This window comes from Ipomoea triloba, chromosome 3 (assembly GCF_003576645.1).
Source record: "Ipomoea triloba cultivar NCNSP0323 chromosome 3, ASM357664v1".
Taxonomy (NCBI): domain Eukaryota; kingdom Viridiplantae; phylum Streptophyta; class Magnoliopsida; order Solanales; family Convolvulaceae; genus Ipomoea; species Ipomoea triloba.
In genome coordinates, this window is record NC_044918.1 from 5281668 (window position 1) to 5304799 (window position 23132).

General features: G+C 32.8%; 2 protein-coding genes and 1 non-coding gene across 5 annotated transcripts; 1 reads left to right on the forward strand and 2 right to left on the reverse strand.

Annotated features, from left to right (window-relative positions):
• The first annotated feature begins 11583 nt into the window (after nt 1-11583).
• Nucleotides 11584-11655, forward strand: TRNAP-CGG. The gene has a single exon. It is a non-coding gene; the product is annotated as a tRNA-Pro (tRNA).
• Nucleotides 11656-13329: 1674 nt separating this feature from the next.
• On the reverse strand, nt 13330-14695 carry LOC116014052 (receptor-like protein kinase 5). The gene has a single exon (XM_031254039.1). The coding sequence runs from the start codon at nt 14675-14677 to the stop codon at nt 13406-13408; it is 1272 nt and encodes a 423-aa protein (XP_031109899.1). The 5' UTR covers nt 14678-14695; the 3' UTR covers nt 13330-13405.
• Nucleotides 14696-15512: 817 nt separating this feature from the next.
• Nucleotides 15513-22678, reverse strand: LOC116013314. Of its 3 annotated transcripts, none has more exons than XM_031252995.1 (8): nt 22394-22677; nt 19866-21386; nt 19601-19759; nt 19455-19509; nt 19005-19153; nt 17725-17811; nt 17376-17504; nt 15513-16175 (listed from the first exon to the last, which is right to left on the reverse strand). In XM_031252995.1, the coding sequence occupies exons 1-8, from the start codon at nt 22463-22465 to the stop codon at nt 16050-16052; spliced, it is 2298 nt and encodes a 765-aa protein (XP_031108855.1). In that variant the 5' UTR covers nt 22466-22677; the 3' UTR covers nt 15513-16049. The 3 variants fall into 3 exon arrangements, 2 of the variants coding, with proteins under 2 accessions (XP_031108855.1, XP_031108856.1); XM_031252996.1 differs by having other exon boundaries at nt 16080-16175; nt 17376-17493; XR_004097234.1 differs by lacking the exons at nt 15513-16175; nt 17376-17504 and adding an exon at nt 17898-18005 and having other exon boundaries at nt 22394-22678.
• Nucleotides 22679-23132: the final 454 nt, after the last annotated feature.

Consider the following 23132-nt stretch of genomic DNA (forward strand, 5'->3'; position numbering starts at 1 on the left):
TTTCAAAATTGAAAAAAAAAAAAAAAAAAAAAAACTAAAATGTTACCAAGATTTTTTTTTTCCTTCCTTGCTCTAGAAACGTTAAATCTGACCAAATGGGATGGATGATTGAAATTGGTTCTTATAGTTTTTCTTTAAAAACAAGTTATGATATATATAGTTGTGTTCAAATGAGAACCAGTCTTCCAATGCAAACCTGCAAACTTAGGAAGGAATGCACCATAAGTAGTACTACACGAATGCACAAAAACCGGGAGGATGCGCGTGAATGTTTGTTGTGCACTCTAGTAATTTTGGTGCATTCTAGTCATTTTGATGCATTCATGTAGTAATTTCGATGCATTAATATAGTAGGTGCAATGCATTTATATAGTATGTAGTCGTGGAGTTAGAATAATTATACATTCATGTACTAATTATATTTATGGTGTATTTCTTTTAGTTCACATGAGAAGATTGATTCGCACCTGAAGCACATGAAAAGTTACGGGATTAAAATCTAGAGCACAGGAAAACTTGACTTGACTTGCAAGGATTTACACCCATACTTCTTGAATCATTTAATTTACAAAGTAAATAACTAAAGATTTGAAAGCGAATGGCCAGCTTGCGGACACATAATTAGGAGAGCGACTTGCAATATAATATCATTTAAAAAAATATTAATATGTATTTCCCTTTTAATTTTTGTTAAGACATAAACACTTTATATAATATCTCAATTTTTATCTGATTATTTTATCGTTGAATAAGCTAATCCACGAGTAATCAACAATTTTTATTTTTTTTTGAAGACTGAGTAATCACCAATTTCCCTATTATTTGATTTAGAAGTATATTTTATAATCGGTCATTTTTAATATTATAAACCATTTGTTATTGAATATTGTTATGTTTGCCTTAAAATTAAAGGAGTGATTGTGTGACTAGATAGAGTATAATTTTTGTATTTAAATTTGAGTTTTTATTTTATTTTATTTTTGATCCCGCGATTATTGAATCATTTATATATTTGGTTTCTGACTATTAATTTTTTTTTTTAAATTTGGTCTCACGAATATTAGATTATTTCCCTATTTTGTCTTCGATTATTAATTTTTTCATGTTTGGTCCCACGACTTTTAAGACGTTATCACATTTTTCCTTCGATCCGGCCTAATTTTTAGTCATCGGTAACCAAATTTGTTTATCTATGTTATTGAACATTAGCGCATAATAGTTAAGTGACTTATTTTATTTGAAGGAAAATGTTGTCATTTTCTATGAAAATTTTTCAACTAAAAAATTTGGTCACCGATGACCAAATATTAGGCCGGAGGACTAAATGTGGATAAGTTAATAATCATGGACCAAATGTGGAAATGATCCACTAGTCGTGAGACAAAAAATGAACATATTAATAATTGAAGACCAAAAGTGAAAATAATTCAATAAATGTGACACCAAAAGTGAAAAATACTCCTAAGCATATTGAATTTGTTTTTTATCAATATTCTTTTGGTGTGACTTGTCAGTTGTCATATATAATCCTCTTAGTAGGGTATATAATAAATTTTTGGTCTAGATAGATTATAAATATTCGATTGCATAAGTTGGCCAACTCTGTACGAAATTCTAAGTCTTACAGGTAAGATATTTCAATTCGTATTAAAATTTCAAACAGGCACACGGCGTTCAGTAATAACAGCCAACGATAATGGTCTGCCTATATTATTGATCACTGACTTATTAAGTTTATTTATTCATTTTTGTGTATAACCAAGTGATTTTTTAATTAAACAACTAAAATCATATATTGATATTCTTATGACTCAAACAGCAAAGAGACTCATATCATATAATGTAATTAACCTGTGAATTACTTTAATATCAATTGTCAAATCAAATAATGGTTATCATTACATCAAAAGTTCTAGTTAGTAGTGAATATAATGAACAACCTAACTTTATTTTTTCATATTTGAGTAATTATTTAGTGTCACATTTTGATGGCAAGAAATTAAACTCAACCATCTAAACTTTTGTCCAACAAAATCAATAGTTGAAAGGTCAATTTACCAACAATTTTGCAAATATTGGGAATTATTCGATTGGATATATAATCTGTGACAAATTAAACCAGCCACATAAGGATGTTTAAATTTCTTCATTTCACATTTAATTTCAGTTTTTCCCATTTTGTCCATCAAAATCAATTAATGAGGTTTGAATATATATATATATAGGTATTGATGTAATATGTAATAATTTTTATTTATAATTTTAAGGATTTTAAAATTTAATTAAATAGTTCAATTAATCAAAAAAAATTCGATTCAATTAATTCGATTTTAATTAACAGTTAAAGCCTTAAAAGGTTTAAAATTTTTGATTAATTTGGTTCAGTTAATCGATTGATTAATTCTCAATTATACAATACAATACTTTTAATTTCTATGAAACCATAAAAATTATTTCATTTTAAATAAAAAATATTGCATAAGACCGACTTTTTCCTTCCTCGATATATTCTCCAAATTTTATTTGGGGTTTAGTATGAAAAGAATTAATAAATGACCGGCCACGTAGAAGTGGGAAGTTAAGAATGATTGGTTTCCACATGATAAAATTATGCGTTATTGGATTTGATCGCCATCGTTTTCGAGTTAGGTGGTCTGCTTTGGGTTAAAACTTCCAAACTCCATTTTGTAAAAATAACAATTTAGCTTTTTTAAATATTTATTTATTTATTTATTTATTTATTTATTTATTATATTATCATTTGCTAGGCTGATGCGTAGAATGTTAATTAAATTAAAGTTTAGCTTCCGGCAATGAGCAAGAACCTAATTATAACAAAAGAAACTTGAATAAGAAAATATCATCAAAATTTGGACGAATTTCCGATGCGATAATACATTAATGAGAAGTCAACTCAATAAGTTTAGTGATTCTTTTCTTATTCTTCTAATAGATAGAAAAGTAGAAAATTGAAAACAAAGTTCATCTATATTGAAAATTTGAAGAACATTTTGCTAATCATGCATTAGAAAGAACCTGTTATTTAAAAATAGCAAAAAAACAAAAAAAAAAAACAAAATTACTTATTTACTAGTAGTTATAAATTTTGGCATGATGATAAATCTTTGATCTAATATTTAAAATATAATCGAGATTATTTGTTTTAAAGAGGATACTGCCTTTTGTTATATTGTAATTCACAGGGAAGACTTAATTTATTTAATGCATAGACAGATCATTATAAGATTAAATAATTACATTATTAATATTTTTCTTAGTTATTAATGTTTACGCAACAATTTTACTTGATGAGCATTTGTAGACTTATCAAGCATGACGACCGTATTGAATTTGCAAAATTTATAAATAATTAAATTATCTTCTCCCAATATAATTAAATTATCAGTTTTATAATAAACGGGGACGGCGCGGGGAGGCAGGACGAGGCTTACTTCAGTGTGGCTCGTATCCGTGATGAACAAGTAAATGAGTAATTAAATTAATTTATAAATTAAAAATCTAATACTTAATTTACGAGAAGCGCATGATAATTACTGAAAATGCATTTTAAGTGAGAAGTGTTGTAATTTTATTTGATAAAAAATCACAAACAATTTTCTCCATAAGTCGAACTTGAAATATTGTGGTTACTATGAGTCGAACTTGAAATATTGTGGTTACTAGTCTATTCTCCAACTAATGTAACTCTGTTGGAGTTGCCTCCAAATTTTTGGTCATTAAATTAAAAAGATGTGTGCATAATTACGTACTAATGCAATATTTACACCGACAATTAAATTACAAATTACAAATTAAAGGTGTGGTTTATATAGTGATGAAAAACTGAAAATTACGTAATCTCAAAGTCAATCTTATGCAATTACAAGAGTCCTAATAAGGGTAAAAATTTTAGTCATGAATTTGATCTCTTAGTGAGGTTATAACATATATAGCTTCATTTTGTAGGATTGTTGATAATATATCCCACACATTGAAATCTAAAGATGGATCGGAGTTCAACAAAGTTTGGAGAGTCAATTTATACATCCTATTATAGAATTGAAATAGCATAACTTTTGATGTGATATAAATGTACGTAAAAACTTAAAACAAAGTTACGTCTTCTCTTTATTACTAATTATAACTTTTTTAGCATAGTGATAAACATGCCATCTTAACAGATGTATCAAAGTATATCACATATATTTATTCTTAACCCGCTATATCACAAAAATTTACTTCAGCTGAATTTAAACTTGCATTAATCAAAATTGTATGGTCTAACAATATCAATTTATACTTAAAAAAAAATCATAAGCTCAATTTTCAGCTCTGCAAATATTTTTCTTTTTAAATCTAGTCAACAATGATTGGTAGCAAATTGATGAGAGCTTGGTATTTAATATAATCGTCACTATTAACTGCCCCCCAATGAGATCATTCCATTATACATATATAAACAAGAAATTAAATCAGATTGGCTTAAACTTCTAAGTAAACCAAATTATCACAAAAAGCTTCTGCATCAAAGTGTATCTATCTTTGACTTTGCTTTATAACTCACACAAGAAACTAAGCGTTTAAGCAAGTTGGAGATGGCTTATAATAATTAATTAAAATGATACTTTAAAGATATATATATAGACACACTCAACACATCTTGTTTGATGTAATATGTATCATGTGTGCTAAAAAAGTAATATTATACATTTATTACTAAATTTATTATTTTATAATTACTTGATGATAAGAAATAATTATATTTACGTATCTTTCACTTTACTATGAGGGGGAGGGGGAGGGGGAGGGGGGGGGTTATATAAAACAACTATATACATAATGAGAAAATTGACAATATTAACTAGGATTAACCTTCTTCAAAAAAAAAAGTGATTTTAACTACTATATATACAAGGCCCTTTTAGAATTAATTTTAAATTAATTCTAATTTTAATTTTTAAAATTATTTTTCAGATTAAATATTATATGTTATGAAAGTTACAAAGACTGATTTTAATATTAGTGTAAATGTCAAGTTAAATGCTATTTAATCTCTTATCATATACATATTCGTGAGTAGATGAATTTTTTAACAAGAAGAAAACATCCTACATATTTCTCTCTCCAAATTTTATGTGTTTAACCATGTTCTAGTTCATCGGGCTAATTTGTTTGAGTATTCAAACATTAAGTCGTAGTTCGTTTTATCCTGAGAAACCTAGGCTACAACGCCGCCCCTAGCACCAAAGAAAAGTAGCAAATAAGGTTTTTTAAGAGAGTGTGACGACTCGAACTAAACCATTTATCTTTGGTTTTGTGCTTGTTTAGGAAATTAGTTTTCGTATTATTTCCCTACAAGCTATTTATACAAAACTTTTAATGAACAGATATTCTATCTGTCACTTGAGTAGTTGGCCTCAAATCTTCTATGTCATCAGCTCAGTTGATTGACTCCGTTGCCTCTACAGATAAGTAAATATTCTGAGTATCGGTACGGGTAGCTCAATTGGTCATTAGATAGTACAATGTAGGCAATAGTACATGATCAAAACTTGACAGCCGCAGTGTCAAAATTACATCTAATGTGATGAGCTTTTTATGAGCACCAAGCATTGATCCTTCCACCTAATAGACTGCTAAGAAATCGTGATTTATCCATCATTATTTATCTGCCTAGAATGTGAGGCCCTTGTAACAAACAAATTTTACCTTTTGTGAGTAGGTAAATACTTTGAGTTGGACTTTGATCAATTGTTATACCGTGGACGTGACCGTGGTCATGGTTGATACTGCAGTTGTGTTGAACTGATAGTGCAGTTGTGTTGAAAGAGAACTGCAGTTGCGTGGAACAGAGATCGTTTTATCTGTTTGGAACTGCAATTGTGTTGAACTGATACTGCAGTTGTGTTGAAAGGGAACTGCAATTGCGCGGAGGATACCGTTTCGTCCGTCTGTTTTCATTAATCAAAACGATGGTGTTTTGATGCTGCGATCCACAATATAATTTACGGACTTTGATACAACCATGGGCACCGTTGTTATTGTTTCTATTATTATTATTATTATTATTATTATTATTATTATTATTATTATTATTAGTGTATAGTGGAATCATGGGTAGTTATACTATAGTAATTTTATTATTCTGTATATATACATACTTATATATATGAAGAAAGGCACGGAAGAATATAATGACAATTTCTCTTCTCTTTATATCCCTTTTCTTGCCGGAGTTAGGTATCACGCATAATCATTTAGAGTTGAGTTATCACTCGAAACACAGTCGTGTCTCTTCTCTCTCACTTCTGAAGTTTAGCTCTTGATTCAAAAAAGAGGATTCCAAATACAATCCCAAAGTTGTATCAGATTGCATCCATTGTTGTTCCAAATATCCCACAAATTCCTATAATATATAATCGAGTCTTAATTAAAAAGGGGTGTAAGATTATATTTTGGGCAATCTTAAAATAAGATTATTGTCTGATCATGTCAGATAATGATGACAAACAGAATTCACCAATCATCACATTATTTATCGACAAAAAAAGGATTAAATAAAACTACAAGTAACTAAGAGCACTATAGTATGAAAAGACAACCGTGTTAAATAAATTGTCATGTTTAATGTTAAAAATGTGAGTATTATTTGATGGTATAAAAATATATTGTTGAATAATTTGTCATGATTAATGTTAAAATTTGAGCATGATTACTTGATGGCATACAAATGTATTATATATATATATATATATATATATATATATATATATATATGTCTTCATTGTTGAATTAAATTAATATTGAATTTTTTTAACAACATAAATATTTAATGTTGTCATAGATTGAACAATAATCCTAACATAAATGGATTGGCCTAAACTTGAATTCAACGAGTAACGAGAAAATAAAACTCTTAATCATTTAGGGTGGTTTGCGAACGGCATAACAAAGAATATCAAGTAATATAACCTAGTTATAATTGCCTACACAAACTCTTTTAACTTGAACCTGTTAATGATCTACGTCTATCGTTATCTCTTATTTTTGTCATTTTTTTCATATACAGATTATAAAAAATTTTGGGTAACATTTCATAATCGGATAGAGATTCCCACAATGGCTTCTTACTTCAATCTCTTGTCACTGTGACCTCATCATGAAACCAGGGGGGACAAACTAAAATATCTCAAGTAATAATTTTGTACTGCAAAATTAAATCTCTCAACATTTATTAATATTAATGGATGCATTATATTTGCTTTCACTTTCAGCATAAGTGCATGGCTATGTTATTGATAATCTGTCACTAAGTGGTGGAAACTGGAAGCGCCCATTTCAATGGAGATAGAATTTGAACTGTATTTTTTTTTTGTGTACACTTATTTTTATTTTATTTGTTATTTTTGACTTTTCACATGTTACATTTTGAAATTTTGAATTTCTTTTTGTTTTCAAAATATTCAGGGAAAATTGTTCCTGAAGAATTCAAGCTACAAAGAATTATTAGGTGGTATATGTATGACTTTAGGACCCTTGAATTTATACTTTCACTAATATCATGAATAGAAATTGTCAGTATTTTATAACATTATATTATTAGTTGAATTTTCTTTGAAAGAATCACATTAGTTTGACGACCTCTTTAGACTATTGGTGTCTTTAGAATTTTGTACGTGCACTAAATAAATTCTTTAATTCTTTATTTTGCGTTGAAAATTTTCAAATATGAATATAGTGAATGAGAGTGGTACATCAAGGAAAATGGCAGCCATTATATTCGAATACTCTTATATGTATATATATGTGTGTGTATATAATTAAAATGATGAAAAATAGTTTATCATATTATCGGTTTAGAATTAATTTCAAGAATTGTTTATTGACTATTCACATTTATTAATTTTTATTATCCTTCACTTTTAAATCGATCATAATTGATCCATTGACTATTGATTTTGTTATAGATTTGGCCCTCCAGTAAAATATTTATTTAATAGGCGTTTAATTTAAGGATAAGAATGTAAAAATCATGTAATCACATCAAATTTGGGGTAAAGACTTATCAATAGTCTGGACCAAATTGGCTTATGCATCAACCTATTCTTTACATTCCAACTAATAATGAACCTAGTATATGAAGTTTAATTATGAAACCATTTTTGCCCAAGTAACAAATCAATTTTTACATTTTTACCTTAACGTTAAACTCATAATAAACAAATATTTAACATGAGTACCAAATTTAAATTAAAATCAATAATCAAGGAACTTGTGAAATAGAAAGTTAATGACAAAAATTGATAAATGTCAATAGTTAAGAGATCATTCTTCGAATTAACTCTATCGATTTATGATAACGTTTAAACTCTTATGTCTAATATAACAAAAACAATCTACCAATAAAAGTTAAACAATTCAAAAATTAAATTAGCAAATTAAGAGCTTGTAAACAATACAAAATTTGGTTGGTAGAAGCTATTTTGGAACTAGTGGATAGCTTAGGTCTTAATTAACGTTAAACTGAAACTAGACGGCAATCATCGGTTCAACTGCTGATAAATGATATTCACATTATCTAATCCAAAAGTCTATCACAAGATTGTTATGAGTTGTGACAATTTGACAATCACAACAATTTAACCCAAAGTCTTTGGAAACTGCAGTGGTATGATGAATTGACAATCACACAAATTTAATCCAAATTATTACTCGCTCTCAATAATATTCAAAACTCGAGAATTTTGTTTCCAATTTATAACACAAACGAGATTGATAAATCAAGAACAAACAAACAAAAAAACTCAAAAAATAAAATAAAATTACTTGGCTTGGCAGTGTGCCTACGTCGTCCATAGAAATAAATCAATCAATTCTTTATTAATTGCGATGATAATATATTTAGAGTTACAGATATTATATTTATATCCAACTCTACTGATACATTTACCATTACCATTACAGAATATTTGGGTTAATATGATTATGATTATCTCTTTTAATTAGAGAATTATATGATAACATAATTAATTTTAAATATTAATAAAAATTAAGTTAATAAATATAAAAATCATATTGTAAAATGTAAAGTAAAATTATTATAAATATATAAATTATTCTAATATTGTTAAGCTAAATTTTATTACCACTCAAAAGGTTAACACTATAAGGTGATAGAATTCATGAGGGGAAATTATCATAAATGTAATCCAATATCGCCTGCACTAAGGCTCAAACTCACTCCCTTTCATATGGAAGTGCAACCGGGTGCTACTAAACTACAAGGTCTTGGCCATATAAAGCATTTATTATATATATATATATATATATATATATATATATATATCAATTAAAATTTATGAGAGAGAATTATTTTTTAATATTGTCAAAATAGAGTTATCTTTTTAATTTACGAAATCTGCTACATACCCAGAGGTGTGATGTGTGTGAAATCCACCTTGTGACCTCGAAGGCAAAAGACTACAATGAGGTAATTAAACCAGTATATGTAGGTTGCTCATAGCTTATCGGCTCAAACTAAGAAGACCAATAGGCAGCTCCTACCAATAATCAAATGTGAAAGTTTGTGGTTATCAAGTCAATTGTTTAACCAACTCGATTGAGAATTTTTCCAAAATATATTTATTTAACAATTATAATTGGTGGTGTTGCGATACTTGGATTGGGCATAGGCATGACCACGTGACATTAGGCTAAAGGAGCAATCCGTAAATTATTTTCATATTAAATTAACCCACATAATTTGTTAAAAGAGATAATCATATTAATGAATTTGACGATAATATTTTGAGATTTAACACCCATTTAATATAAAGCTTAGTGGAAAACTATTTACAATTAAAAATGAAAGTTAAGGTACATGTTTTAGTCGTCATGAGTAAAACCACTCATTCAATGAGCATATCACATCATTTTCACATGTTACATACTATAGATGCCTATTTATATTTTAGTTAATTAATTAATGTTGAAAAGAATTCACGTTAATATTTAATTTTATTTGTCAAAAATCATGACTTTGGGACGGAGGGAATGGACAAAAGATGAGAATTGAAAATTTTGAAGAGTCGAAACGGCATGCATTAGACTCCGTAAATGTTTTATTAGTGTCACTAAATTTTAATATTACAAAACTGTGTACAGTCAACTGTTAAAATTATTTATTAATGTTATAAATGACATAATGACTAGGATATGTATATCATAAATTATTGTACAAAATATTATTAAAGATTATTATTGATAATATCATTTATAATTATATATATCTTATAAATATTATAAAAATTATTTATCTATTCATCCATCATATTATGTAGTATGAACAAGCTAAGAACAACAACACTACATAGGACCGCAGTTGTTGTAGGAAATGGTGGTCATCTATGGTTTGTTCTGTACCCACTTGGCATTTAATTGCAGACTTTGACTAAATACAATGTATTGCTTTCAGTCTTTTCATTTCTATTTTGTCAATTTGGTTGTGGGCTGGTAAATATCATTAAACTAATCTAGAATCTTGGCATTCCATGTTCGGAAGCTAGTAACTGGTTTCAATGGTTGCCCGGGGGAGAGAATTAACATTTTAACGATTTTTTTATTATTATTATTATTTTAAAAATATAAAGAGAATTTAAATTTTGTGAATTAACTAAATGCATTTTTTAATTTAAAAACAGAGAGTGAACTATGAAAATTTAGAGAAACAAAAAACAAAGTGATGACCGGATTACATATTGGTTTAACAGATAATTTTTAGACATGTCTAACAAGAAAACTGATCGTGTTTAATGAGACTAACAGTGATGAGGTGAGGCTTATTAGTAGTAATGATTCCCTTCTACTACCAATTTGTTGGACACCACATCAACAACCTCCATGTAGCATGATTGACATGAGCGTTTAGGGTTTAGGGTTTAGGGTAGGCATGGAACACCACATCAGTTCTATGAACAGCTCAAATGCCCCTACTCACTTCACTTGTACTGTTACCAATCAAGGTTGAGAGTCTCTAAAACTCTTAGTCTCAGCTAGAATATGTCTAGACAATTATACCCAAAATATTGACACTTGTTAATATAAATATCACTTAGCTTTTCTAGAATATTTACTTGTACATTTATTTTAGAAATCATTGTATTTGTGGCTCTCCTACTTTTCTCGTGCATATTTGGTTTTGATAGTTCCTATTATTGTTGAAAGAATCCTACGTATCCAACCCTCAAAACACTAATAATAATAATCCTTAAATCTACCAAGCCAAAACTCATTCATCGCCACCTCCCACCATTGGCACTGCCACAAAAGTGCTTTTGAGTCACAAGACCTAAAAGGTAACCTTCCTCTTCTCTACTAGGAAGAAGAAGATTACAAAGAAAGATACGAGAGAGTCATGAGTCATGACCCTCCCTAAAACCCTCTCGGTGGCCAGGACCCAGGATGCACTGAATAGGGCCCCAAGTTGAAGCCCAAAGAAAAATTGGGCCCAAATCGAAGCCCAATGGAAACTGTGGTTAAATGTTTTATTAGATATTTATTTAATGCTTTCTTTGCAATTGAACTGGGTGTTTGGTCTAGTGGTATGATTCTCGCTTCGGGTGCGAGAGGTCGTGAGTTCGATTCTCGCAACACCCCTGAATCCTTTTTCTGGACTTTTATGAAGGCCCAATTGCCCCTGTATATATTACTACACAGCTGGACCGGACCACCGTCCTTCATTACAACCTAAAACTGTTCAGAACTACTGTGTTGAGGTTTTTTGTATGCTCAAACGATATAAATTATAGATAATGATTCATTTTAGTTTTACGACCTAGGAGTGGTTACCGGTTAGTCGTGTAATTACACTCGAGTACAAAAGATAAAGTAAACAAATCTCCTAAATTAATACCACCAAATTCCCGATCAATCATGCCTGCATTTAGTGCTAACAACCTATCAAAAGTAAAAGATCAGGTTCCAAATTTAGGAAAATGGAATTATTTTATTAAGGAAATAAATCTCCATAAATCTCTTTTCAAAAAAAATCTCCATAAATCTCTATCTTTGTTGCATCGAAATCTCGTCAATTCACCCCTTTCAGCCACTTGACAACCTCTCATATGCTTACCGACCAATCACTCCAGAACTAACCGTCTGGGTCTTAGTACCGATTCATCAATTCCATCAAAATTTTAAATCATTCTTAATATGTGCATTGTTTTAAATTATAAATGATTGTGAAATTAAGTTTTTAAAATTTGCTAATTAAGCACAAATTATGTATGGGGTTCCTTTTTTTTTTCTTCTTCTTCTTCGTCTTCTCTTTTCTTTTTGGTGTACAATTTACTATGAATTTTTAAGTGATTGTCAGAATAATTTTATTTGAAATGTTGGTGAACTTAAATCATGGTAGATCGCTCATAGTTCCACACTTACACTGTCAGAAGATTAAGATCGGAGAGGGAGACAGAAATCGGAATTTCTAAATATACTAATGATATCCGATTCACTACATTTATAGAGAAGTTAATTTCTCTACAAACTGAATTAGGAATTCCTACGATCATAATGAACATTAACTTGGAAATTTTGAGAAAGAGTTGATTCCACTAGAGGTTTGTGTATTTGGTGTCATTGTGGCAATTTTAAATTTAGTTCATACTATTGCTTTTGCTATTTAATATCCTAGACTATTAAAAGTAACCGGTTTTCTCTTTTTCTATTAAATGGACACTTTTACCCTTACAATACATATTTTATTTATTTTTGTTTTCCAACAAATTATTGCTTATATGTGGGAATCATAATAAATGCAGAAAACAAACACACATAAAAAAAAAAAAAAAAAGCAAATACCATTTGTAAATATTATAATTATAATTTGAAACTAATGCTAGAAACAAAATTAAGACTTAAACACAAATAATTTATTAATGTTAATTAATTATAACATTAATATTAATGTTACTAGATATGACCACGGTTCCGGCTCCGAGCAGATGATTCACAATTCTAGGAAATGAAAAATCGGTTGTTCTAATTTGAATTGCTTGTTCGAACCTTCTTCTTTTTTTTTGGTAAATTGTATTTTCTATTTTAAAATAATCCAAGTTCAGTCCTTTTTATTTTATTTCTTTCCGGTTCAGAATTGGAGGTGTTTCGATTTCTGATTTTAATAAATCAAAACTAGAATCTTTTGAGTTCTAGTTCTAACCCGTAATTAGAACCGTCCCTTCAATTTTGGTTCGATTCAGTTCAAATCGAACTGTGGTTATCTCTAAATGTTATTAGCATTAGCTTGAAGAAACAATTCAGGGACAAGAACTCTTAGAAAAAAATGTCATTTTTCATATTTCTTTAAAAAAATATCATACATTGAGGCGTTAAAACATTGAGGCATTATTCAAGGAATAGCGTGCCCCAAGGCCTTACAGTCCGTCAAAGATTTTTGTTTCCCGCCCTCACACAAAAATAATCTCAACGGACAACGGTACAAACAGTTGTCCCCCAGTCGGACTTTAGCAGAACCCGGTTTTAGACCCAGCAGAGGACCCGGGATTGCTCCGGACAAGTAGTTGCTTCCGAGCAGCAGCCTCTCCAACCGCGATTCCCCTTCACCCGCCTCCATCACCTTCATTGCGTATTGGGTCGGTATAATACCCGACAACTTGTTGTTCTCCAGTGACAGAGACGATAATCTGGGCATTAAACCCAAGAACCCGGGTAAAAACCCGCGGATTTCGTTATTGCTCAAGTCCACCGCAATAAGCTGGGAATCGTGAAACAATTTCCCGGCGGCGGGTTCGTCGATTGACCCGAATTGGTTATGTGAAACGGTGACCTGTTGGAGAGACGGGTGGGTGAAAAGAGGCGCGGGGATTGACCCACTGAGTTTGTTGTGACTCAGGTCCAGTACTTCTAGAGAAAGCATGGCAGTTATGCTCGCCGGAAGATTTCCCGCCACCGTGTTGTTCCTCATGGAGAGCTGGACGAGAGATGCCGGGAGCTTAGCCGGAAGCTCGCCGGAGATCCTGTTGTTGCTGACGTCAAGGAAATACAAGGTATTCAACCCGGGAAGCTGAGGAAGCTCCCCGGTGAGCTTGTTGCCTTGAAGGTCGAGGCGTTTAAGGTTGTTGAGACGGTTAATACTCAACGGGACCGTTCCTTCAAGGTTGTTATAATCGAGGTAGAGCTCTTCAAGCCCAGACAGCGCCCCGAGGGATGCGGGGATGGGCCCAGAAAACAAATTACGCGACAGAGAGATTCTCCGGAGGTTTAGGAGGTGAGAGAGGGAATCAGGGATAGAGCCATGGAAAGAATTGGCGGTGAGGTCTAGGGTTTGGAGGTAAGGGAGGTTCCAAGAAATGGAACCGAGTGAACCGGAATAACCCCAGTGATCAAGAGCGAGTTCCGTGACTCTGGATAGGGAGGAAACGACGACGTCGCAACGGAAACCGCAGGTGAAGTTTCCGGTGAATAAATTGTCGCAGGGATCGAGGGAGAAGTCCCAGGTGGCAAGACAGGAACCGGGAGTGATTGAACTGGGATTAACGCTGTTCTTGAGCTGCTTCAACACCTCCACGTCTTGCCAATGCGTTGTTGAATGGACATGCAAGAACAGTAACTGAACAGAAATCAATACAATTTCGAAACGTGAAGTAAAGAAACTAACCATTTCTTGAAATTCAGTTCGGGGACGTTTTATTCCTAATATTAATGAGTAATGAGGTTCAACTCCACCTGATATATATGGATAGATGACAATTCAATTATCGTGGCAGAAACGGGGCATCTTTCACTGAAAGGCAGGGCCCCAGGTTTCCCATATGAATATAAACAAGCCAAATAGGCGGATGACAAATGCAGGATGGCTAGCTCATTTCTCTACCAAATCTCGGTAGGTAATCTTATCATTGCATATAATAACGCTGGCAGTATCACTCTTCATTTGTTTTAATATGTATTTTGGGTATGAAGTGCAAGCTGGTGGCTGGGTTGGTGGCTTTGGTTTTGCATAATGCAGGGACCAAATTATCACAAATTACTGAATTTTCAACTATTTTTTTCACCTAATATCGGAATTTCTTGTTGCACCAAGCTAGGTTGGCTTTTTATTGCCGGATTGGAACTAGAAAAATCTGTCACCAAACGCATCATGTGCAGTAGTTATAAGCATCCAATAATCAACTGACTCAGCATTCAACAAACTTCCTAGCTACCAGTTACTTGGCAGTCACTTCATGCGGGGAGGAATACATAAAATTGATCTTTAACGATACAAGGTTCCCTTCAAAAAAAAAAAAAAAAAAAAAAGGTTCTCTTTGTTTTTTTTTTTTTTTTTTTCCGAAACATACATACACACACAATACCAAATAATAATGAAGATTGTTACTAAAAATGAAGTTTTAACTATATATCCAACCATCTGTAAATGACAGTATATGGTAAACCGCAATGCCCCATAGTGACTAAAGTAGACAAGGATGTTTGTTCGCTAACTATAATGGAGGTAGTAAGTAAAAATAGATAGATAATAATTGCTGCGATGTATAAACAGTAGTGTTGAGTGAATTGGAAGCTGATCTAGCCTTTACCAAACTTTAACATCAGGAATCAAGATTGGATACTGAATTTTCTCAAAAGTTTTCTATAACAGATACTCAAATTTATTCAGCGATATACAAGTTAACAAGACTTGGGCCTTCAACCTCCTCTTCTACTGACAAATCAAAAATAAATGAACTAGTAAAAGAAAAATGAAGGGGAAAGGAGACAATGTATTTAGGTACGACCTTTTTTTTTTTTTGGTGGGGTATGACTAAGGGGGAAGGGATTGCACTTGAAACCTCTCACATGGTGTTTCAGGTCTATGGCAAGGGGTGGATCTATTTGATAATTAAACATTCATGCTAAAGGTTGGTATGTACACATCCTGTTGTTGGCGAAGGGCGTTTACTCTCAGTGAAGGATATAAAAGTCATCCACCGGGGAGGGTTAATTGAAAGCAATAAAATAACTGACGCTACCTCTAAATGGTTTTTATCTGTTCAGGCCTCCCCCTCAGGTGACCAATCAAATTTGCTAAGCTTTGCTTTGTCTTTCTGTGAAATGCTGTCCAAGTACCGCTGGACATGCTTTTTGTTGATTTCAAACACAAAGCCCATTCCTTTTATCTACAAGTACACAGTTATCCATGAATTAGTCAGAGAAGTTCTCAAAGGTAGGAAAACACTATAATCCAAAAAGTGCACAAGTCCATGATTCATAAGCAGAGATTGCAGTGGGTTTTGCTGTGCTTATTTGGCCCGCAGCCTATTGGAACTTCTCTACCCCAAAAAGCATAAATTAGAGGTTAAAAAAGGACCTCTTTTTCAAGAAGCTCCACAGTTGAGACTTTATCACCCCAAAAAAAAACTCTTTTTAAAGAAGCTACAACTGGACAAGCAATTTAATGTTCTTCAAAAATGTGTTACCTAATTCAGCTATCCTAAGCATACACCCTTGACCCTTGTGCTTATTTAAATAAATAAATAATCTTCAAATCCCTAAAGAGTTACACATGCTAAGTAGTATATTTAGTTTGGTTTATGTCAACCACCTTAGATTCTTTAACAGGTAGAACTATGGCATCATAGCATAATCATGAGAAAGTATTTCTACATTGACTGGTGACAGTGGTGTGTGAATGTAATGCCATCTTCAAATGTCATACTTATAACTTATGCAATCCTTGCACCAAAAAAGTAACATACATCAATTGTCTATAAGAGGAAAAAAAAAAAGTCCTAGGGATAAAAATAAAAGGGGAATTGTAAGAATACCAAAATCAAAAGTGTGTACAAGAATGTGAAAATAAAACAATATAAGAAATCAGTTCCTTAACACACTGTGTGCTCCTAAGAATTTGGTGAAGAGATGAGAAGTTCATGCAAAAGGAGAAAAAGTACGGAAAATAAATTATTAGTGGTGTTTCAGTTGGTCTTTCTGTTTGAATCAAATTGAAAATAATTAATGAAAAATAAATAGTTACAACTAGGAAGATCAAAGAGAAGCACATTAAGCTTCAAATAACAGTCTTCAATTTCAGAGCTTCCTAGGGCCAAATAAGAGAGAGATTCACATTGCAAAATGAACGAAGAAGTTGAGGGAGGCTACTCTTAAACCCAGAAAGTTTTTTTATACCCTTCTTTTATTTGCTCATATTTTTTATAGAATCTAGACTCTAGAGGAACCTTGTTTCTATATATACTTTCAAGTTTTCCTCACTACTTTCATTGTCACCCACACAGGAAATCGTTTCATAGGAAACCCTTTATTCTTTCAACAAACCCAATTTCAAAATAAAGCATAAAAGTAGGAGGGAAGATAAATACCTCAATCAGACAACTAGAACTTAGAAACTGCATTTTTCCAGAATCAACCGACTTGCCATTCACTGTTATCGAACTCTTTCCAATATTCCTCAAAAAGAAAGATCCATCCCGTTCCATCCTAATAATTGCCTAAATATGTGTAAAGAGATAATAATAAACAAAAACTGAAATTGTATAACATGCAACAAATAAGGAATGCAGATAAACTCTATACAAAAACACCAAACATGGGCTGTTGGAATTTTTTAAAAGGGTGTTCTAAAAGAATAATTGAAATTATAACTCTCTAGTCGTTTCCAAAATAATTATCACAAGGGAAGTAAGGTTGGAAAGGACTAGATAATCTCACTTGACGTCTAGACACTTTGTTCGCATTGCCTTCTTTTCGCAAATCAATATCAACATCAATGTCATCTGTTGATCTCCCAAGAATAACCTGCAAAGGAAAGCATGTTTAGTTAAAAATGTGTACCAAAAGAATGATTCATTGGGAGTTCAACAAACAGGGGACAACTTGCAAACCTTGTAAATAATGCTGAAAGTTCCCCAAGCACATGCACTTTTTATTATCAAAACTCTCGCCCCTCAACAACTGTCATTTCTATTGTGGGATATTCCACAAAAATTGTACTAAGATAAATCATAAATTCAATGGTTTTAGTATGTAGCCTTCCAACAACCAATGTTGTAAAAATCGCTAGGCACTAATCGGGCTTTGATGGGTGCCTAACTTTAAAAAAACTGTTTTTTAAAAGATTTCGATGCCTCTAGCAAGTATTCCGCCCGTAAAATACAAATCTGGAGTAATAGGCTGCTGCGACTCTGTGAATGAAGCGTGATGCTAGGCGAGGTTAGGTTTGGTTCGCTCAAAACGACGTCGTTTTGAGCGAAACAAAAGATTAAAAAAAATAAAAATAATAAATAATAAAAAATCAGACAAGTCGGCCAAGCGCACTTCCCTTCGGCCTAGGGGAACCTAGCAGCCACCTAGGTCGATTTTTACAACACTGCCAACAACACCCCTTTATAGGTATCAAAGCCCCTAACTTTAAAAAATTGGTTTTTAAAAGATTTCGAGGCCTCTAGCAAGTATTCCTCCCGTAAAATACAAATCTGGAGTACTAGGCTGCTGCGATTCTGTGAATGAAGCGTGATGCTAGGCGAGGTTAGGTTTGTTTCGCTCAAAACGACGTCGTTTTGAGCGAAACAAAAGATTAAAAAAAATAAAAATAAAAAATAAAAAATGAGCCAAGTCGGCCAAGCGCACTTCCCTTCGGCCTAGGGGAACCTAGGCAGCCACCTAGGTTGATTTTTACAACACTGCCAACAACACCCCTTTATAGGTATCAAAGCCCCTCACTCTGAAATTAAGGATAGATGAAAGATACAGAGTAATGATGTATCTGTGATGGGCAAGAATCTGGGAAATATATTGTGTTTAAATATTAACCATGTACTCCGTATTAAATACAGTTACCTAAAGGGAAATTGTACGAGAAGAGATAGAGGGAATAATAAACAAAAAGAAAAAGAATACAAGAGGAAATGAAAGAGGCAGTTAATGATCACTCTTCAAGAAAAATAAAATGAAAATTGAAAATGTAAAATATGAATAATGTATTTATGTACCTCTGTTTTCTTGATGAAGTACTTTAGATGACGGCCATATAAGATGGCAAAAGCCCCATGAGATGTCATGGCTCTATGCATACAAGAACGAGCACATTGTTCCAACCTTATGATTGTCCTTTTACTTTCCTCAGGATGATACCTTATTACTGGATATTACCAATGACAATAGCTCAGAGTTATAAATAGAAGATATCAAAAAGATATATAATCAATTCTTTTATATTTTGATGAAATAGATATTTCAGGCCATTCTATTAGTAATCAGTCACAGAAAACAAATATAGTTGACACTTGATGGCTACCAGTCTAAGTGATTGGCAAATGAAATTCTCTATAAATGTATAGTTAGCTTGTATGATGCTGAATTACATTTTCCCAGATCCTATTGTGCATCCTATACACATTGATTTTACAAAGACCAAATTGTTAAAATTTCACAAAATTTACCTTGTTTTGCAGTATATGAGTCTAGATCAGGTGGATCTAAGTCCATGTCAAGTATCTGAAATCCAAGAGCAAACAAGGAACTATGCATCAGCAAGCTTAAATCTGAGACCTGAACAAAGAATAACAGAAAGAATTTCAAGAATTACCATAGCTTCAATATCAGAAAAATAAGGGACATCATCATCACTTGGTGGTTCTTCCTGGTCTGATGTTGAGGGGTTGGCTGACGATTCCATAGCAGCTTTAGCAGAGCCTGATTCAGCAAATCGTGTCATGTCAGGAAATGTGTCTGGTGCATCCCCAACCTGTGCACAACACACAAGCAGCTCTGGGATATTAGCATACTGCATAATCACAAATATAAAGAGTTCAGTCTTTGGAAGAAGTTCATATGCTAACAAAATCACTTACCATTCCAGCTCTAGCAGCACCTCGCTCTTGCACTCTATCAATGGGGACCTCTGAAATTGATTGCAGGGATCTGCCTAGACTTGAGTCTCCAAGTGCCCTGTTAGCATCCCCAGGAAGCAAAGCAAGACGGTTGGTATCAGGCAATTTGGATTTCACCGCACATGCAACCACTTTATGCTGAACACGTGTTTCTCCTAAGATGGTTTGTCCAATCTTGTGTGGCCACCCAAGAGATTGTACAGAATCTTTCCCTCTTATTAAGGAGTTCACTCCTTGTTTAGCATCCTTCTGATTAGCAGCAGATGATGTGTCCATATAGCGTGCACTCCTGGGTGATGTCACAGCAGAACCAAATGATGTGGAAGGGTGGATAAGTAAGAATATATCATCATTACACGGGATTTCAGTGTCCTCAGTGTTTAGTGTACAGCAAATGCTACCATCACTTAGTTTATTTGTATCAGGATTTGATGTTAAGTTAGATGGCAAATTAATCTCTGAACAAGAAGAAACTTCTGGACCACATGTAGAAGAAGCAACAACCTCTGAGTCGATAGGCATTGCACCATTTGGAGGTAAAGGAATTGTTTTTGAATCCACAAACGTTTCAGATTCATGAGTACATGCCCCACCTTCCTGAACGCGATCAGAAGAATCCATGAGAATAGCATTTTTATCAGATGACTTGTCTACTATGTTCCTCACATCCTCGTCCACCATGAGAATCTCATCGTCATTTGAAAGATTCAAAAGGGAATCTGGTAGTAGATCTGTAAATTCACCATCTGATGTAGCTGACGGTTGAAAGCATTCCTCACTAACTAAGCTTTTTCCATAGCTAAGGGAATTACCTTTGGGCACATGAGGGACTTCACTGAGTTTAATCCTAGGCTGAATACAAGTACCCCTCTCCTGTAATGAAGCTGAAAAACCCTCAGAGAATCCATTTTTCCTCAAAACTTCATTTACTTGATTATCATCAGCTGTATTTGTGCATCCAGTCTGATATGCAATAGAAGGGGTGGGAGCAATCTCACCTAATGCTTCTGGGAAAGCATTGCGCAGGATAGTCAGTTCTGCTTCCTGGAACCCTAAATTATCTGAAATACAGTCTCCAAGGACATTTCTGTCCCGGGACACAGCATCATGTGTAGCATGCTGCTGAAAATCATCTCCATGTGCACTGAAATCATGTAAATTGGGTTCATCCAGAAAACCAAGATCAGAGGAATTGAAAATTTCATTTCGAATTTTCTTTCGCATGGCATAGTACTGTTTGCGGATGCTCATGATTTTTCTCTTTTGAGGAACCTCCTTGTTTCCTTTAATGTTTTCCGATCTATTAAACTTTAAAGAAGGGCTGACACCAGAAAGTTCAAGCTCTATCATACAAGCAGAAGAAAGCTCTGAAATATCAGGATCGTAAAGAAGTGAGTGCCACCGTTCCCGCAGTTCTTGTAATGTGTATCTGCGAGAAAATTGCACTGCACCTTTAGCGAGTGCTTCCAGAGAAGCACCAGCCTGCAAATAGGTGGAAATTAATATCAATTACGTAAGATTTTGTGACATAAAAGGAAAAAAGCAAAGTTGCAACAGCAATGTTATGATAACTTTGGATGCTCAAGAATGAAGTTTAATTGTAAATTTATAATCATCAGTGTAACGAATAACGCAAGCCTCTGAAGTCTGAACCATCTGCAATGTATAACACCGCATATAATTTAATTTTAGCTCTAACAGATATCCAATGGGCAAAATATTGACTCCAAAAACTCTTTAAAATGAAAAGAATAAACAGCATGGAAGAAAATCTCACGAGGAAAGAACTCAAGCAAGAAGGCTGTTGAGCTAATAAATAACAGCCATTGTTTTTCTCTGAAGTGCAAATTCAGCTAAAACAATTTCTCTTAAGGCAAACAATGACAACAAGCAGGTAGAAGCATTAAGAATCAAGTTTACTTTCTAGTTTCTACACTGTCATCCCTTTAAATAATTGAGATTTTCCCTTCCAAAGGTATAAGTTCATGGAATTCAAAATGGCATAGGAAAAACAATCTGAAAATGTTAGACTTCACTTGCTCACACGTTTACAGGAAGGGAATTCAAGACTGAGAAAGTTCACTTCAAACACAACCGAAGAGAAGAAAAAGACAGAGATCAAGGCTTTGAAAAAGTAATGTTCGTAATTTAAAAAATGGTCTAGAAATGAAGAAAATTGAAATTCACGAGTTGAAATTTAAGCTAACAATTTGGAACAGCTCATTCGTTCCTTTAATTGCACATTAGCCATACCGCAAGCATTTGTACTTGATTCGGTTTACAAGTGAGATATCCAACTGATGTAAAAATCCAGCCAAACTGAATCGTACAACAAACACGCAACACTAAACAAATCGGACTCATGGAAGCTAATAATAATAATAAATAAATAAAGAGCGGGAAGCAAACAACAATAAACTTTAGAAGCTTAGAGTTAAACAGAAAGCAGAAATAAATAAATTCAACGTGGTTTGGGCTTTGATATTAACCTCGACGGCGTTCTTCAACAAGAGGTCGTCTTCGGAAATCCAAGGTGGGGTGATTGGAGCAGTGGTTGCCATCTCTGCTCGGATGAACCCTAAAATCTGCAGAAATAATTTGAATCTACCGGAGTTTTAGCGCTACCTGATTTGAATTTTTACCTCTGATTTCTAGGGAATTCCATCGGAAAATTTTGAATCTCGCTGAGCTCACTCCAACGATTATGGTGGTCGTAAAATGAGAGCACAGAGAGAGAGAGAGAGAGAGAAAGCCGTAGATTTTATTTTAATTTTAATCTTTTTCCCTTTTGGAAAACATATAAATTAATTACTCCTACAAATCTAAAATTGTACTACAACATCTTTTCTCTTTTTCTTTCTTCTTTTTTCCGTATTTATTATTTAACCACCACGGGTAACGTTCTACAGTTTACATGCGTTTGGGCTTTCCCACTTCACTTTCACGACAGAAAAATGCCATTTGTAGTTCTCTTTGGGTCTTTTGTAAATAGTTATGCGTTGATTGACTTGGTGGATTTAACTAGTTGATATTATTAACTGATTGTAAAAAAATATTTGATAAATTAATTGTTAATTGATAGCTGATTATATGCAAAATGATTTTCTCAAAAAGTTAGAATTAAAAAAACTTTTTTGAGCAGCTTTTTGAATTTTAGCATTTTAGAGCAATAAACTATTATAAAAAGTTAAGTAACCAAGCATTTATATTAAATGTTTAACCAAGTCA